The sequence below is a fragment of the Muscardinus avellanarius genome (genome assembly GCF_963383645.1).
Source record: "Muscardinus avellanarius genome assembly, chromosome: 7".
NCBI classification, from domain to species: domain Eukaryota; kingdom Metazoa; phylum Chordata; class Mammalia; order Rodentia; family Gliridae; genus Muscardinus; species Muscardinus avellanarius.
The window spans coordinates 70193731-70212424 of record NC_137793.1 but is presented as its reverse complement, the minus strand read 5'-3'; the positions used below and the strand labels follow the sequence as shown (position 1 = coordinate 70212424).

General features: G+C 38.9%; 1 protein-coding gene across 1 annotated transcript in view; it reads right to left on the bottom strand.

Annotated features, from left to right (window-relative positions):
* Positions 1-14316, bottom strand: part of RAB3GAP2 (RAB3 GTPase activating non-catalytic protein subunit 2) — a gene marked incomplete at both ends in the record, with an annotated part of 109662 nt that extends 95346 nt beyond the window's left edge. Inside the window, one exon of the mRNA XM_080699526.1 lies at positions 14202-14316. Coding sequence (XP_080555652.1) covers positions 14202-14316 — 115 coding nt within the window. The remainder of the gene's footprint in view (positions 1-14201) is intronic.
* Positions 14317-18694: the final 4378 nt, after the last annotated feature.

Below are 18694 nucleotides of genomic sequence, written 5' to 3'. Positions count from 1 at the left end.
AATGTTCACTGGCACGTGTGGCTGGTAACTATAGTATTAGTGTAGGTCTAGAAGAATAGTCTCTGGTATAAGGGTGTTTGGATTGGATACTCAGTTTTACTTTTAAATAGTTATATGATCTTAGACAATTTAATTTACTACCTCAGTTTCCTCTTTATCAAAATGATCTTAATGACTATATCTTACCTCAAGAGTTATAGTTAAAATATGCAAAGCAAGCTGGGCATGGTAGTACATGCTGGTAATCCCAGTACTTGGGAGGCTGAGACAGGAGGATTGCAGGTTGACGGCCAGCCTTAGCTACTTAGAGAGGCCTTCTTTCAGCTTAGTTTTGAAGACCTGTTTCAAAATAAAGAATTAAAAAAAAAAATAGGGCTAGTGGTGTATCTTGAGGTAGAATGCCCTTGGGTTCAATCCCCAGTACCATTAAAAAAAAAAAAAAAATCACAAAGCACTGGGAACCATACTTGGCAGACAGATATTGTGATATAATTCTCATTCCCCAAATATAACAATCTCACTTTTACTCTCTGTCTTTGCCTATTCCATACTTGTTAATATTTTAATATTTTTGCCAAGGGTAAATTAAAAGTTATGCTAAAAATAGCTCAAAAATAACAAATACCACCTACTGAAGAAATCTAAAAAAGATGACAAGAATGCTTCTCAGTTCTCCTTATTTTAATCCATGAGTCACATCCAGATGTTGTCCTGAAGCAGTCACTTAAAAACTACAACAGAAGAGCATTCCAGCTATAAGCAAAATACTTCATTGCTCATGTTGTAAATGGGTTTTCTCACTTCAATTCCTATACAAACTATTGACAAAACGTCATTTCTGGGTACAGGAGATATTCTTTACTTAGTTTTTAATAATTAATCTTTTTTCCAAGCTGTTCTTTTAAGCAATGAATTTCCTTTAATTTTATTCTTTTCACTTATTTCTTGGCCATTTTTTCCTTAAAATTCACATAAAATCAAGGATTTCACTGAGGATTCAAAAGATGAATTTTTCAAGAAAATCTGCCAGTTTAAAATATTTTATCTATCTCAGTTGCTGAAGTTATTCTTTACTGTTTCACATATCTTGAATCCTAACTTCTCTTTAACTAAATAAGCTGGTCTCCAGCTTCTATGACATGAGGAGGTATAAATAGGAGAAATATTAAGTTATAAAAGTGACAAAACATAATTGCCTTCTCACTGGTTATTAGCTTGGATTTTTTCTGGGGGGGGGGGTCTGGGGATGGAACCCAGGGGCATTCGACCTCCGAGCTATACCCCCTGCTCTATTTTTTTATTCTTTACTTTGAAACCGGGTCTGAGTTGCAGAGGGCCTGGTTAAGTAGCTGAGGCTGTCTGCGAATCGGGATCCTCTGGTCTCAGCCTCCCAAATGCTGGGATTACAAGCGTGCGCCACCACGCCCGGCTTAGCTTGGCTTTTTACTCTTTAATTTTTTAAATATCCATCACTGAACAGAATTTTTTTTTTTTTTTTTGCAGTATTGGGGATGGAACCCAGGAGCATTCTACCTCTGAGCTATACCCCCAGACCTATGTTTTATTCTTTATTTTGAAACAGGGTCTCACTGAGTTGCAAAGGTCCTCACTAAGTAGCTGAGGCTGGCCGTGAACCCTTGATCCTCCTGTCTCAGCCTCCCAAATGCTGGGATTACAAACGAGAGCCACCATGGCCGAAAAACAGGATTATTTTGAACTGTCTAGAATAACTGGTAACATAACCATAAAGCTTTGGTCTTACCTCTATTGAGCTAAATGTTTTGCTTGAAAGAGTAAAACTCTTGACTTCAAAATATAAAATGCAATCACAATTTCTTTCTGGAAAGGATTTTTTCCCTAAAGAGATTAAATTATACTAGCATAAATAATTGCCCCATTCTCACTAGATAAATGCGACCTTCAAACCACAGAGAAGACATTTTATTTCAATAACCACAAAAGATACTAAGGGATATGTCCAACAAATAGATTATTCTACTAGTAAAAGCCTAAATAACAAACTCAACTTCTGCTTTCCGTATCTCTATTTAATTCCCGAAACATTATTCTAATTTGTTTCTGAATAGTCTGTCCCCATCAACTGAATGTATATTTTTCATGTAATAAGAACCTGAAGCTGAAGAGGAAATTGAATTCTAGAAAAGGACAATTAATTTGACAGTATTTGTATGAGTATGTCAAGATCAAAAACAAAATGAGACTCTGAACCCATTAAATGTTAGGAAAAGGAAAAGCTTCATTTAATTTCCATGGTTTAATAAAAGATCTTCTTTAGCACATAAGCAAATTCATTTCCATTCCTTTGAGACAGAAAAAAAAAGATAATGCACTTACTTCCATAAGAAGTACATCTTACTTGGCCCTTCTTAGCTATGGTATGGAGAGCATACAAAGTAAATGACAACAAAGAATAAAGAGATTGCTTCTTAATTTTCTATGCCTCAGAATTAGTAACCTTTTTCTATTTACAGGGAATGGAAAATAAATTTCATATTAGCATATTCTCAGCACATAAAAACATACAGTAATCTAAAATAAGGAGGTCTTCCTTTTTTTTTTTTTGCGGGTCTGGGGATGGAACCCAGGGGCATTCAAATTCTGAGCTACACCCCCGGCCCTAGTTTTATTCTTTATTTTGAAACAGGGTCTCACTAAGTTACAGAGAGCATCAATAAGTAGCTGCGGCTGTCTGCGAACCGCGATCCTCCTGTCTCAGCCTCTCAAATGCAGGACTACAAGCATGCATCACCATGCCCGGCTGAGGTCTTCCATTTTCAATAAGCAAAGAGTCCATTTCTTTCAAACTATCATGATTAAATCAAACTACACCCTTTTCAGTTCTAGAATTTTAATACCTCACAGATGACTTTTTAGCTCACAAAATGACAAAACAACAACAACAAAAAAAGTAAAACAAAAAATACTTTAAAGCATGTCCTCCTGGCCTCGGGTAAGAGTGCTCTAAAAAGTTCACAAAAATAAACATGCTCCCTTTGCCTAAAAAACTAAGAAATCTTTAAGATTACCTCTATAAAAATAAACAAAGAAGCTTCAAATAAATTTCATATGCTTACACCCTCAGAACTAATTTTTATTCTTAGTTTTGAAACAAGGTCTCACTAAGTTGCGGAGGGCCTCACTAAGGTAGCTGAGGCTGGCTATCTATCAACCTGCGATCCTCCTGTCTCAGCCTCTCAAGGACTGGGATTACAAGCGTGCATCACCACACCCTGCTCCTCCTTTCTATGGACTGTTTCACAAAGAGAGTGACTAAAGGAAATAATGTGTGTTAGAAAGTTCTTACATATCTCTTATACTTGTATTGTAACCTCATATCTACATATTGTATCTTCAGTGTCATCTGAGTCTTTTGAATCCAGTGTGATGCTATCACTGGCAATTTTAACTGCCATCACAGTACCTATTAGTATAACATATTAAAAAAAAAAAACAAATACAAACCTAGTGCGCTGCCACATGCCTATAATTCCAGTACTTGGGAGGCCAAGACAGAAGGATCACAGGTTTGAGGACAGCCTTAGAAAGTGTTGAGACTCTCAGCAACCTAGTGAGACCCTGTTTCAAAACAAAAAGTAAAAAAGGACTGGAGCTGTAGTTTAGAGGTAGAATTTCCCTGGGTTTAACCTCTACACACACACATACCAAAAAAAAAAAAAAAAAAAAAAAGTCAAAGGTACAGAGCTATATGTAAAATATCTGTGTCCTCTATCAAAAAATAATGTTTTCTTATGTCCAAAGTATATTTACAAATACTGAGTAGGTTACCAAGAAGCAAACAATATCCTAAAAGCAGAAATATAGACTCTGTTCTCTAAAACTAATGCAAGCAAAACAGCAATCAGCAATAAAAAGATAACCAAACTTAACATAAGAACCACATGAAAATTTAAAAATTACTCTTCTACAACTTTCAGACAAAAGAAAAAATAAAAACAGAAATTAATCAGAATTTTTGAAAATGCTTGATAAAAAGAACCCAATGAAAATATGCAAATTGATACTGTATCATTTATCTTATATCTGCTGGAAGAAAAAAATACCCAGGCTGTGAACATTTCAACTCTTCTCAAATATATAAACTTAAAACAATTCTCGGGATTTAAAACAATTCTCAATATTATTACTGAAGATGTAGCTCTGTAGTAGAGCACTTGCCTGCCATGCACAAGGCCCTGGGTTCAATCCCCAGCACCACAAACAAACAAATACCCACAAAAACAAACAACAAAAAAAATCCCACTGAAATAATTCTCATCAAAATTGCTACATGAATTAGTTTTATTTCAGAGCTTACTAAATTGAGGTCTAACACAGTGGCAGAGTCATTGCCCAGTTATGTGTGAAATGCACGTTTATAATCCCAGCATTTGGGAGGCTGAGACAGGAAGATCATGGTTCAAGGCTAGCCTCAGATACTACTTAGTGAGGCCCTTTGCAACTCAGTGAGACCCTATTTCAAAATAAAGAATAAAAAATAGGACTGGGGGTGTAGCTCTGAGGTAGAATGCTCCTGGGTTCCATCCCCAGTACTGCAAGAAAAAAATATTCTATAAATTAATTCTAAACCTCAACTAGAAGAAAATGTGTGAGATTATCACTAAGATGCTTTTGATCGAAGGTTAGTGTGGCAGGAACTGTTCCTACTGTGCATTAAAATGAACAGGAAGTGACAAATGTTTCGGTTGAACAGAAGCAAGTAAAAAAAATCAGAGGCAAATCATTTCTGAGAAGTTAATGTACAGTAATGGTAGCAAAGGCAAACATTAACAAATAGGATATCAAATTAAAAAGCTGAAATTCGTAAAAAGAAGATGAGTTATTTAATAAAGTATGCTAAAATAACTGCATATACATTTGGAAAAAATAGAGTTCTAGCTCAGAGCTCACACTTTCATAACACACACAAATGTGATTTAGATGATTATCTACAATAGTTTATAAATTTAAGTTTGGAAAGATCTCTCAAAGGATATGAAACAGAAGCTAACAAGACAAAGATTAAGAGACACGGTTATGTAAAATATAAAACTTGTCCCATTAATAAAGTTAAGATAAATGACAAGCTAATGCAAATATTTGCAAAATTATAGGCATAGCGTATATGCTTTTATAAGAGAGAGTCCTATACAAAAAAAAACTCAAAATGGATAAAAAATGTAAACATAAGACATGAAAACTGTTAGAAGATAACAAAAGGGAAATGCTTCAGGACACTGTTCAAGCAAAGTTGTTTTGGATTCGACCTCAAAAGTACTAGCAACAAAAGCAAAAACTGACAAAGGGATTACATCAAACCAAAAGCTTCTGTACAGCAAAGAAAATAATCAACAGTGAAAAGACAACCTACAGGATAGGAGAAAATATTTGCCAACAATTCACTCAACAAGGGATTAATATCCAAAATATGTAAAGAAATCAACTATGAAAATAATAATAAAACTAAAAATAGACAAATGATCTAATAGATGCTTTTCAAAAGAACATTTACAAATGGTTAAGAAGTATATGAAAAATTGTCCAACACCACTAATATCCAAAATGAAAAATAAATGAAAAATGAAAAATAAAGCCACAATAAGATATAATCTCGTTCCAGTTAGAATAGCTGTTATCAAAAAGGCAAAAAGGAACAAATACTGGTAAGAGAAAGAAGAATTCTTACATACTGTTGATGAGAATGAAAATTAGTAAGGCCATCATAGAAAACAGTATAGAGGGTCCTCAAAAATCTAGAAACAGAACTGATGTACAACTCAGCAATCCCACTACTGGGTATATATACAAAAGAAATTACATCAGTATGTTAAAGAAACCACTTGCATGCACACGTTTATTGTGGCAATATCACAACAGCCAAGATGTAAAATCAACCTAAGCAGTCCATTGATCAATGAATGGGTAAAAAAATGTGGTATATATCAATGGAGTATTATTCAGCAACAAAAAAAGAATGAATTTCTCTCATTTACAGTAACACAGATGGAACTGGAGAACACTATAAGTGAAATAAGTTAGGCACAGAAAGACAAATACCACATGCTCTTACATGTGGAAGTTAAAATGTTGATCTCACAGGCATGGCTCCCCAGAGGGTAAGAGGAATGTGGGGGAAGGAGAGAGAGAGAGGATAGTTAACGGGTACAGAAGTTGAATACGAAGAAAAACATCTAATGTTCTGTAGCTTCCTATGATAACTACAATTGACATCAATTAATTGTAAATTTTAATATTGCTAGTAGAGAGGGGGTTTTTTTGTTTGTTTGTTTTTTGTTTTGGTGGTACTGGGGTTCCTGGAAACCCTTCTACCACCTCCGGGCTACACTCCCAGACACCTATTTTATATATTTTTATTTGGAAACAGGGTCTCTTAAGCCAGGGAGGCTGGCTTTGAAGCTGTGCAATTCTTTTGTCTCCGCCTCCCAAGGGTGGGGATTACAAGTATGCGCCACCACACCCAGCTAGAGGTTTTTTTTTTTTTTATGGTACTGGGGATGGAACACAGGGGCATTCTGCCTCCAAGCTACACTCCCAGCCCTATTTTTTATTCTTTATTTTGAAACAGGGTCTCACTGAGTTGCAAAGGGCCTAAGAAGCTGAGGTTGTCCCGAACCGTGATCCTCCTGTCTCAGCCTCCCGAATGCTGGGATTACAAGCATGTGCCACCACACCCAGCTTAGTAGAGAGGATTTTGAATATTCCCAACATAGAGAAATGATAGTTATCTGAGGTGATATAGTAATTACCCTGATCTGATCATTACATAATGTATACATGTATTAAAATATCACACTATCCTCTATAAATATGTATAATTACTATGAATCAATGAAAAACTAAAATATATGTCAACATTTCTTTTGTTTTGTGTGTGTGTGGTACTGGGGAATGAAGCCAGAGGCATTCTACCTACAGGCTACACTCTGAGCTCTATTTTTTTTTTTTTTTTGGTTCGGAAACAGTCTCATTGGGTTAATGAAAGCCTCATTACTTGCTGAGGCTGTCCTCAAATTTGTGATCCTTTTGTCTCAGTCTCCCAAGTATTGGAATTACAGGTTCGCACCCCCACACCCGGATTCAAAATTTCATTTTTTAAAGTAAAAAAAAAAAAAAAAAAATCCAATAAAAATTTGGCAAAATATATGAAGTTAATTTTGGTGGTGGTATTGAGGATTGAATTCAGGGGCATACTTCCTCCAAGCTACACTCTTAGCCCAATTTTATTTTTTTTATTCTGAAACAGGGTCTCACTTAGTTGCAGAGAGCCTCACGAGGTTGCTGAGGCTGGTCAAGAATGTACAATCCTCCTGTCTCCCAAGTACTGGGATTACAAGCATGTGCCACCACGCCCAGCTATGAACAGTTAATTTTTAAAGCTCTACGTGGTTTACATGCATCTAAACTGTTTTCATTTTCATGTAACTTTATTCATCTTAAAAATTACACATTAATGATATACTGCTCTTCACTTATCAGAACAGAAAAAGTAAAAAAAAAAATGACAAATGTGTGTGTACATAGGTATTTTATTTACCATGGTTAAAATCCCTAAGAAACGTTGTGCATTGACTAAATGATCAAGTACAAAAAGTGTGAAGGATTCTCAATAAGGAAGCACTTTCCAATAGAATGTTCTGCAATTGTGGAAGGATTCCGTATCTGATTTTTCCAATATGGTAGTAGTGACTGGCCACATGTGGCTACTGAACACATTAGGAACTAACTTTTTTTCCCCTGCAGTATTAGGGATTGAACCCAAGGGTAAATATTCTACCTACAGGTATTATACAATTGAGACTAGAAAACAACTTATTTATTTATTGTGGTACTGGGGATTGAACCCACAGGCATTCTACTTACTTCTGAGTTACATCTGCAGCCATATTTATTTTGAAACAGGGTCTAAGTTGTGGAGGGCCTCACTAAATTGCTGAGGCTGACAATGGACACGTAATCCTCCTGTCTCAGCTTCCCAAGTACAAATTTTTATTTCTATTAATTCCAACTTAACACATAGCTAGATGCTACCATACTGGACAGCACAGCACTCTGTTTACGCTGTCTGAACCTGTGATCCTCATGTCTCAGCCTACCAAGTACTGAGATTACAAGTGTGTGCCACCATGCACAGCTTATTTCTGGTCTTTTTGAAGGAAAATCTGGGCATGAAGCACATCTAGAAATTTCAAGAATTTTTGTCTGCCTTCATGCCAGTATCACACTGTTTTGGTTACTGTAGTTTTGTTAATATCTTTTGAAATCAGGACGTATGAGTCCTCTTAACTTTTTTCTTCATTTTCAAAATTGTTTTAGCTATTCATGGTTTATGTCTTGTTTTTTTAATATATGTTATGATGTAGAAAAAATTGAGAATCACTGAGACTCATAGGATATTGATCTTTTAACTTTTTGCTCACACATATCCCTAAAAAAATTTTAGTCTATATTCCTTGCACAAAAGATGTAATTTCTGATATATGAAAAATACAGATATTTTAAAATAAAACTATGTTGAAATAACTTTTTAAATTTCATTCAGTATATTCTAAATACTATAGGAAAATAATACCCACCAACACTCAACAGCCATTAAAAAATAATCTCAATAGTTTTTATATTCCTTTTTTCTCCTTGAATTCAAATTTCCATTCTATTTCCTTCCAAAGAAGGCTATTCTAAAAGTTTCTCAGCAAACTAGGATACTAATTGAGAAGTTTTTCTGTGACATCTTTTTAATGCTACATTTTTCTCTTTGTCTTTTATTTTAATTGCTAGAAGATAACTGAGGAAAATAGCATAAATATGATGCAAATTTTGATAATTACTCAACACTAAAAGTATAAATTATTTCAAAATTTCTTAGACATGAATAGAGGAATTCATAGCACTTTGATTAAAAGGAAGTTTTTTTAAAATACTGTAGAGCAACTTAATACAGTATGATTGGGAATGTGAGAGGTGAACCTTTCTTTAGTAAAGTCGGAGGAGACAGGGTGAGAAAGGCACTTTCACAGGTACATGTGGAAAATAATTCACTTAAAATTCTCTGTTCCTAAGAAACCCCTGGCAAATTCCATGTAATCCCAAGATACTCTTCAATTTGAAGACCACTACAAATAAAATGTGAGCACCCTCATGGGCCTCTTCAGCCTTACCTCTCATCCTCCCATCCCAATGTACTCCATGCTGCTTCATATCTGTTTAATGACCACTTTCTTTCCTTTTGATGGAATTAAATTATTAATAGTGAAAATATCACCTCCTGTATAAAGACTTTGTGGGTTTCTTTTATAGAATGGACCAACACTCCTTCATTCTTCACTATTATACGCTTTTACCTTTTTACATACTTATCTCCTTTAATTAGCTAAAAACTCCTTGAGAGGGACCCATTTTATTTACCTTTAAATTTATTTTGTGCTAAGTACATATAGGTGCTCAGTAAATATTGATTGAAGAAATTAAAGAATAATCAGGTCCTAATTTCCTCACTGACAAAATTTTATCTATAAGATCCTCTTCCAGTTTTCAAGAAATTCAGTAGCTCTATTTCTTGAAATTCCAATTAATGTTTATTTTCAAATTATTTCCACCTCCTAAGTATGATCTCAAACTAGATATGGATTTTTTTCCTTTTCTTCTTTGGTGGTGGTACTGGGGACTGAACTACTGAACCCATGATCTTGTATTTGCTAAGTATGCACTATACCACTAAGATACACACTCCCAGAGACTAATTTCCTTTTTAAAATTTCACTGAAATTTTGTGTTCAGGTTTCCTTCAAAATATCTTTAAAAAACCTGATGTTTTATAAAAGATGGCTAGAGACGATTACAGAATTCCATAGCCCTAGTCATTCAAAAAATTCTAAATAAGCTATCTTCAGAATAAACTGTGTCTGATTATTATCTATAAATGAAAGCCCATGATACACCCTCTGCCCTATTTTTTATTCTTTATTTTGAAACAGGGTCTCATTAAGTTATGGAGTGCCTCACTAAGTAGCTGAGGCTGTCTGCGAACTGTGATTCTCCAGTCTCAGCCTCCTGAATGCTGGGACTACAAGCGTGCGCCACCACACCCGGCAAAAGCACTATTTTGACACAGGTTAAAATAGAAATTTTGAAAGAGGATCACTGGTTATGAGATTTTGTTTATTTTCTATATAAATTGATGCTACAATAATAACTGTATAAGCTGAGTATTTAATAGGCTAATAAGTTAAACTAGTTGCAAACCTATAGCTTAGTACAAATTAATCTAGATGTAGGGGTATGATTATATCATCAACTGGCTTGACCGAGTTTACATCCTGGGTCTGCCCTTCACTGTGTGATGTTGGACAAGTATTCAATCTGTAATGGGCCTGCATTTTCATATCTGTAACTGTCATACAATATTATAGCTCCTAGCCACCTTGAACTATTTAAGTTTAAATTAAAGTAAGTCAAGTTAAAAATTCAGTTCCTTGGTTGCACTGGCCACATTTCAGGGGCTCAAAAGTCCCATGTGGCTACAGGGTACATCCTGGGCACTAGAGACATAGTGAGGGAAAAAACAGGATATGATTAACAAATAGGAGCAAGGAGGGCAGTATTGACTAATAGTTTAGGTGGCCAGAAAGGTTGCCATGAGGGGCTGACATTTAAACTGAGACTTAAATGACAAGATGCAAATAGCATTCAAAGATCTGCAAAGAGCATCCAAGGCACAGAAAACAGTGAGGGCAAAGGTCCCAGGCACAAATGAGCTTGGCTAGTTTAACAAAAAAGAGTGTCTGAAGTATTAAAATATAAAGGGAGAGGGATATGAGGTCCAAGGAGTGGCCTCATATTACTGTAGATTTTAATGTAAAGTGCAATCAAAAGCCATGGAGGGTTATAAAGAGGGGAATGTAATCTAAACTGTATCTTGCACACTTACTCTGGTTACTGTTGAAAACTAATCATAAGAAGCCTCGAGGAAGATATAAGAAATACGCATTAAGAAGATCAGTTGAAAACTGGTGCTATGGCCCAGGTTGAGAGCAGATGGTGACCTGGTTTAGAGAAGTGGCAAGAGATAATGGCTAGAGATAGGTTCCTTTTCTGAAAATTTGCTGTCAATAACCCTGTATCATTTATTTATTTATTTATTTATTTATTTATTTATTGTCATAGTACTGGGGATTGAACCCAACCAGGGGTATTCTATATCCAGCCTTTTTTTTTTTTTAATTTCTTTTCTTTCTTTCTTTTTGATACCGGATATTGAACCCAGGGGCATTCTAACTCTGAGCTATACCCCCAGCCCTATTTTATTTTAAAACAGGATCTCACTAAATTATAGAGGGCCTCATTAAGATGCTGAGGCTGGCCATGAACTTATAATCCTCCTGTCTCTGCCTCCCACATACTGGGATTGTAAGCGTGTGCCACCATGCCTGGCTTTTTTTTTTTTTTTTTTTTTTAAGCAGGGTCTCACTAGGTTGCTGAGGCTGTAATGAACCTGCAGTGACCCTCCTGCCTCAGCCTCCCAAGTACTGGGATTACAGGTGTGCACTACCACACCCAGCTTCTATTATTCTTTACAACCAAGCTTTTTTTTAATAATTTATTTCACTTTTTAACTCCTCAACATCTTTCTGTCCCAGCTATTTCACTGCAACAGGCCAAAGGTCCAGTTACCTTCATTGTTCCAAGACCAGTAAGTGCTTTCCTATTTTCATGTGTGTGTGTGGTGGGGGGTGGTGCTGGGAATTGAACTCAGGGGCATTCTACCTCCAAGCAGAATTACTTTGAAACACGGTCTCACTAAGAAGTTGCAGAAGGCCACTAAGTAGCTAAGGCTGTCCATGAACCCAAATCCTCCTGTCTCAGCCTCCCAAGAACTGAGATTACAATCATGCACCACCATGTCCGGCCTTCCTATTTTTACCTTATCTGACCTCCACTACAATTGCGAAATTGCTAACCACTCCTCACCTGCATCTAATTCTCTTCTTCCTCTACTCCTGGGCATTACTCTCACCTGTTTGTTTGTTTGTTTGTTTGTTTCTCACTTCTAATTGGCTCTTAAACTTTGGTATTCCTCTAAGGTTATATCTTCAGTACTCGGTTCATTTCTATGCATATACATATTTCCTGAAACTGAACTTGAACTTTCATTGGCAACTATCAAATTAACATCCTTGGCTCAGAACTTCCTACTGAGTTTTAGACCTCTATATCCACTGTTCAACAGGACCTCCTCACTTGGACATATCACAAACACTTCAAATGTAAAACATCAAAATGCCTTTGCTGTCTCTCATTGACCCTTGCCCCAGCCAAATGTGTCCTAAACTCCCTTTCACTCACCAGCTACAATCCCTATCATCAGACTTTCTCTAGGTCCTACAGATACCATCTCCTCTGCTCAAATTTGGCTAAGGCTTAGTTCAAGTTCACATGATTTCTTGCTTGGATTACTAGAACAATGTCCCAAGCAATCTTCCTGTTTAACCTCTACACGGATGCCAGAGCACATTACAGGCATTCATCAAGACTTGTTGATTACATTAAACACAAATCTGACCATGTCAATTATCTGCTTGAAGTCTTTCACAGGCACCAACAACTTTCTCAGAGCTCTTCATGCTCTGGCTCCTTATCAGTATTACAGCCTCATCTCCCCCACTCTTCTCTCACATCCTCTCCAGGCATTCAGCTTTTCTTGGGTCTATAAATAATATGCCATTTCAGTCCTCCTTACTCTCTGCACATGCTACTATTTTTCCTTATTTTTCTATATACTACTTCACTACATTATGTGGGGGGGTTGAACCTAGAGGTATTCTACTTCTAATCTACACCCCAAGCCCTATTTTTCTTTTAATTTTTAAACAGGGACTAAGTTGCCTGGGGTTAAGTTGCTTAGGGTTTTTCACGAGGTTGCCGAAGCTGGCTGCAAACCTGTGATCCTCCTGCCTAGGTGTCCCAATTACTGGACTTACAGGTGTATGCCACCACACCTGGCTTCAACATACTACTTCAAAGGCAGACCTAATTATTGCCATTTCAAGAAAGTGAGATACATACACAAACACACCAATCTGTATGAGAGTTACCTTTGTCTTTCTCAGTAAACCAAAAGGTCCTAGAAGACAGAAATTACCCATTTTAATTGGTCTGTTACATCAATGATTAGCACAGAGCACATATTCACTTATATAGTTTTGGCTTCATATCCTTTAAATTTTGAAAAAGGAGAGCTTTTTCAGAGGGCCTTGTATCACCATTCCAGTAGAACACAAACGGAAAACACTGTTTATTATCAAGCAAAATATGCTTGATAACAGAAATGCAAAAAACAAAAGTAAAACCAAAACAAACCCCACAAAACACACCATTTCAAAAGAAGGAATGTCTGAAATCCCGAAGAACTGTGTAATATCTAATACCACAGTCTTGGAATTTTATACTGCACGGGGAAGGGCTTGTTAACATTGTTTGATGATAATAACAGGTGTATGGCTTCTCACTCCAATAAAGCAAATCAACTTTTCTTGGCCATGTCGCTGTATTTTTTAGATCCGAATGCAGACTCTCGCTCACTTCCTAACAGCTTAGTTTTCATATTTGGGAGTTTACTCACTATCTGAAGAGTCTCCCACTTGTCAACCAGCCATTTATGCTCTAAACCTGAATGAGAAAAGGGTGGACTAGGGGAGAGCGTGGGAAAGATAAACGCTTCTGGAAGGGGAGGTGAGAAGAAGCCACCTTCTCAGGAATGGAGAAGAGTGGGCGTTGTTGGGGCAATGCCGGGGTGGAGGACCGACATCTGGCAAGAAACGAGGAGGATGCAAACGCGAAGCGGGTAGTACAGACGGGGGACATCAGGCTGGAGGGAGGGAGCGAGGGAGGGATGAAGAAGGCACTCGGAGAGAAAACTAGGCATGGGAGGGGATAGGGGATGGGAGATGGGCAGAGGCGAGGAGAAGCAGTTTTGGACCAGAAGGCAGAGGGCTGAAAAGAGACGCGGGGCTGGAGGAAGGCAGCGCCGGCGCTCGGGTGGACCGGCTGTCGGGCGAGGCGGGCAGGGGGCGCCCCGGCAGGCGAAGGCGAGGCTGGGGGCCCAGGGGCCCGGGACTGAGAGCCGAGGCCGCAGCGCGGGGAGGAGCCCGAGGGGCGAGGGCACTTACTGGGGTCCCTCCGCACGGCGCCGCTGGGAGTCTCCTCCCGCAGGTGAGGGAAGAGGAAGTCCCGGGCAGCCTGGAGGTCCTGGAAGTAGCAGAACTGGACAATGGAGCAGGCCATGGCTGCGGGGACCCCCACTCGGGGACTCTCCTCCCTCAGCACGCCCCGCGCCCCTCGGCTGCCGCCGCCGAGCCCCCCGGAGCTTCAGCCTCGCAGGGGGCGGGGAGACCGACCGGAAGCTGTCAGCGCGCTCGGAGCTGCCGCCCGAGCACTGCGCCTGCGCGCGGCGTCGGCGCCTGGGAAGGCGCGGCCGCGTCACGTGACCCGCGGGGCGGGAGGGGGCGTGGAAGTGGACGTGGAGCTTTGGGGCAGAGTGTCAGTGCCGGGTCCGCGCCCGCGAGGGAGGCAGATCTGGCTTTAAGCCACAGATGATGTAATTGGACTTGTCTGCTCCGGCCTTTGGGTCATTCAGCTGGTTTTAACTGATGTCTCACTGTTGACACATTTGGCAAAGAATCTTGCGGGTTTTTTTTTTTTTTTTTGCGGGTCTGGGGATGGAACCTATGGACATTCGACCTCCAAGCTACACCCCCTGCTCTATTTTTTATTCTTCTTTTTGAAACAGGGTTTCACTAAGTTGTGGAGGGCCTCACTAAGTTGCTGAGGCTGTCCGCGAACCGCGATCCTCGTGGCTCAGCCTCCCTAATGCTGGGATGGCAAGCCTGCGCGACCACGCCCGGCTATTTTCTAGCAGCGAGTCCTGGAGTAAAATACAAATAACAGGCTTTGAAAAGATTAATTTCTCTTCTGGAGAAAATATTAGTTTACCTTCTTCATTAAAGCCAGCTCAGTCAAAGCTGGCTTTAATGTTTCTGCTATAAAGTCCCAAGAGTACGAGACAAGCCAAATCTAGCACGTTATACTTTAACACGCTTTATGTTTCCATCATCCACTTGATTTTTCATGTATTTGTTCAATATATTCAAATATTTGTTAGGTTTTTTTTTTCCTAAGCCAGCTGAGCTAGGGACTGAGTATCACAACTAGAAAAGTACCTGTTCCTGTGAAGCTAAAATTCTAATGGCTGACGCAGACAGTAAGCAATTAATTGCCCAACTACTTAATTGAATTTGTGGTCCTGATAGGGGAAAAGAAGTACAGAGTGCTATGACAGAATGTAACAGGGAACTTGACACCTCATTTAATTCTACTTTATATACAGTACTTGGCACAAGTAAGTGTTTAATAAATATGTATTGAAGGAATAAATGGAATGAAATTGGTTCATACATTTAATAGAATAACTGATTCTTTTCCAAAGCACTTTTTTTTATGTCCCTAGCCTGATGTCCCCTGTACTTTTATGTGCCCAGGAGTATTCTCCCTCCAAGCTACACCCCCAGCCCTATTTTTTATTCTTTATTTTTGAAACATGGTCTACTGCGTTGAAAAGGACCTAAGTAGCTGAAACTGACCGTGAACCATAATCCTTCTGTCTCAGCATCCCAAATGCTGGGATTACAAGCATGCATCACCAAGCCTGGCTAGCACTTTGTTTTTGAAAGTAATTTTCCCTACATTGTCCAAGTGGATAGTCACAAATGAATGGCATCTTATCCCAATTTAAAACTTTAATTATTTATTAAATCTATACTTCGGTGATGGGACTTGAACACAGGGCCTTGCACATGCTTGGTAAGTGTACTTCCTCTGGGCTGTATTTCCATCCATTTCTCGCATTTTTTAAATGAAATTGATCAGTCTCTAAGAAGACTCCTGAAGCCCATCTATTTTCCTAAAAAGCAAAAAAAAAAAAAAGAGATTATTTTAATGTTAGCATGAAGAACTATAGGCACTTGCACTCTTCCCAAAGGAAACAACCAGTTCATCCACATTTATGAGCAAATCAAACAGAAATTAATGAAAGACAAATATCTGGGGCCCAGAGCATTCATTTCTGTTAGGCCTGTATAGACCTAAGTCCTTGTTATAAGAACTATAATTGAGTGCCCAGGTTCTTACCCCCATTAATTCCTGTTCTGGAGTACAATTATTTCACAAAATAAAATAGGACAGACAATTTCTATGTGATCAGGTTAACAGGGAGTAGTCCTCACCTATACATACAAATAGACGTGCTATTGAGTCATTTTAAGTGCACCAGGGACCTATAATTCTATAATCAGAGCTTGTAGAAAAGGCAGATTCCAGTGGTCCTATCTTCCATCTGTAAAAAAAAAAAAATGCAGTTATTCAGATCCTCACTTATAATAACCAAGTTCTGATAAGTTTTTTCCCTAAAATCCAGCACTAACACCCAACTAAAATAAAACCTAAATTTAGCTTGGTAGTTTTACTAGATGAATAAACAACAGGCCCATGGAAGAATAACGTGTCATTCCTTGAAAACCATTCAAGTTCCTTTTCAGGTAAAAGCATTTTGTGGAAGTAACTGCCTTTGTCTGGGGCTGCTGGTCTTTGCTCTGCACTGAGGTGCTCTTGTTTCTTCTGTGTGGCAGTCATTGAATTTCATTACTGTGTTGGCTCAGTTTCAATACTGAAGTCCCTGACTTCCAGGTGGTGGTGAAAAGATTGATTCATAAGTGTTTTTAAGAACTTTAGATACCCTTCGCAGAAATTATTTCACTGTCAGGAACTGAACTCTTGCCCCAAGGAAACCATAAAGCTGCAGGGAGGTGCCGAGGAGTTCTGCAGCCATGGTTTCTGTGGGGTGTGGGAGGCTTATGTTAGGCAGTGAGTATACCACTAACTGTTGGGAGCCTTCTTGGTGGTCACAGGAAAGCGCATAGTGGAAAATGTGCGGGCCTCACATATCCCAGCATAAACAGCATCTCTTTGAGTTCGGGAGCTAGGGAAGTGGTCTGACCAAAACAGCAGCAGCAGGAGTCCAGATACTAAAGTAAACTTCTTGAGCACCCAGTTCTGTGATTTGGAATACCAGTGGCTGTTAAGGGAGAGGTGCTCCTGAGCATGGTTAACGCAGTTCCTTGGCAATCCTTAACAGCAGCCCAAAGCCAAAGAGGCTGAGCTGCAGAATGGGCAGCAAAGTGGGCCAGAAAGAGCAATGGACTTGGAGTCAGGAATCTTATGGTGTATCTCAGTTCTGCAGTGAGTCAATCTCATGGCTATGGGCAATGCATGTCATCTTTCTGGCCCTTGGTTTCTTTTTCTATAAAATGAAAAGGGTGATACCAAAGGTCCATCTCAGGGCTGTGTAGGTTTTGCTAAGAGACTGGGAATGGAAAGATCTGGAATTTTATTTGCTTAATAGGCACCCCAGTAAGCAGCCTACGTGGGCAGGAGTAGACACAGGGCACTGAGCAAATCTCAGTGAACATAAGGAGAGCGGAAAAGGGGCTGGAGAGTTATTGAAATCTTCCCACATAGTTTTGCCAAGGGTCATTTTCGAGTTGAAAACGGTGTGCACAGAAGCAAGGGCTGTCAACAACTAGTTTTTGTTCGATAAACATGTGTGGAGGATTTAATCACACTCCAGGTGCTATGGTGAACACAGTGAGGGGATAAGAACAAGCTCTCCAGAAACCTGCTACCTAAATACGGACAAGCAGAAATAACTAACAAAAGGGCAGAGTGTGATGGGTACCAAGGGGGCCTTTGGGTAAAAGGGCAGTGGGGAGAAGTAAAGGGGAGATTGATTTTGATGGCTGCACTCATTCCACGGAAACAGAGTGGTGAGAAGGTGATAAACACATTGATTTCCGATTGCAGAGAAACGTAAAATCCAAATAATATGGATTTTTTTTTGAGTAGCCAATTGAAGATTTTTTAAAAAGGAGTAGTGGTATGGGGGATGACTGAAGCCAGAGACCCTTGAAGATGTCATAGCAATATTCAAACAAAGAGCACTGGGCATGGTGGCACATGCTTGTAATCCCCGCGCTTGGGAGGCTGAGGCAGGAGGATCGCGCAGGTTTGGAGCCAGCAGCGCTGGCTACGAGACCCTGTTTCCACATAAAAATGTATAAAATAGGTCTGGGAGTGTAGCCCGTGGGAGTGCAGCCCGGAGGTAGAAGGGCTTCCAGGAATTCCAGTACCACCAAATATATATAAAAAATATATATATATATATATTTATATATATATGTATATGTATATGTGTATATATATGTATATATTTATATATTCAAACAAGGAGTAATGAGAGAAATGCAGTGCTGTTCTGGAGGCCACACCAATGGAGTGTGAGTACACAACAAGATAGAGGTGGTAGAATATTCAGATGTTTAAAGAACTGAAGAGATGGTTTTCATGTGGGTGGTAGGCACACAAGGAGAGAATGAATGTGGTCTTGGATTTGTTAACATTGAAGCACCTGGGGAGAGCTAGATTTAATTTTTTATATATAAACAGAAGTTAGAAATGCAAGATCAGAGAAGCCAGAGCTAGAAGTCACCCATGGAAGTCATGAACACAGAGGTTATATTGAAGGGAGGAGTTGTAAGGGCCACTGGAGTCT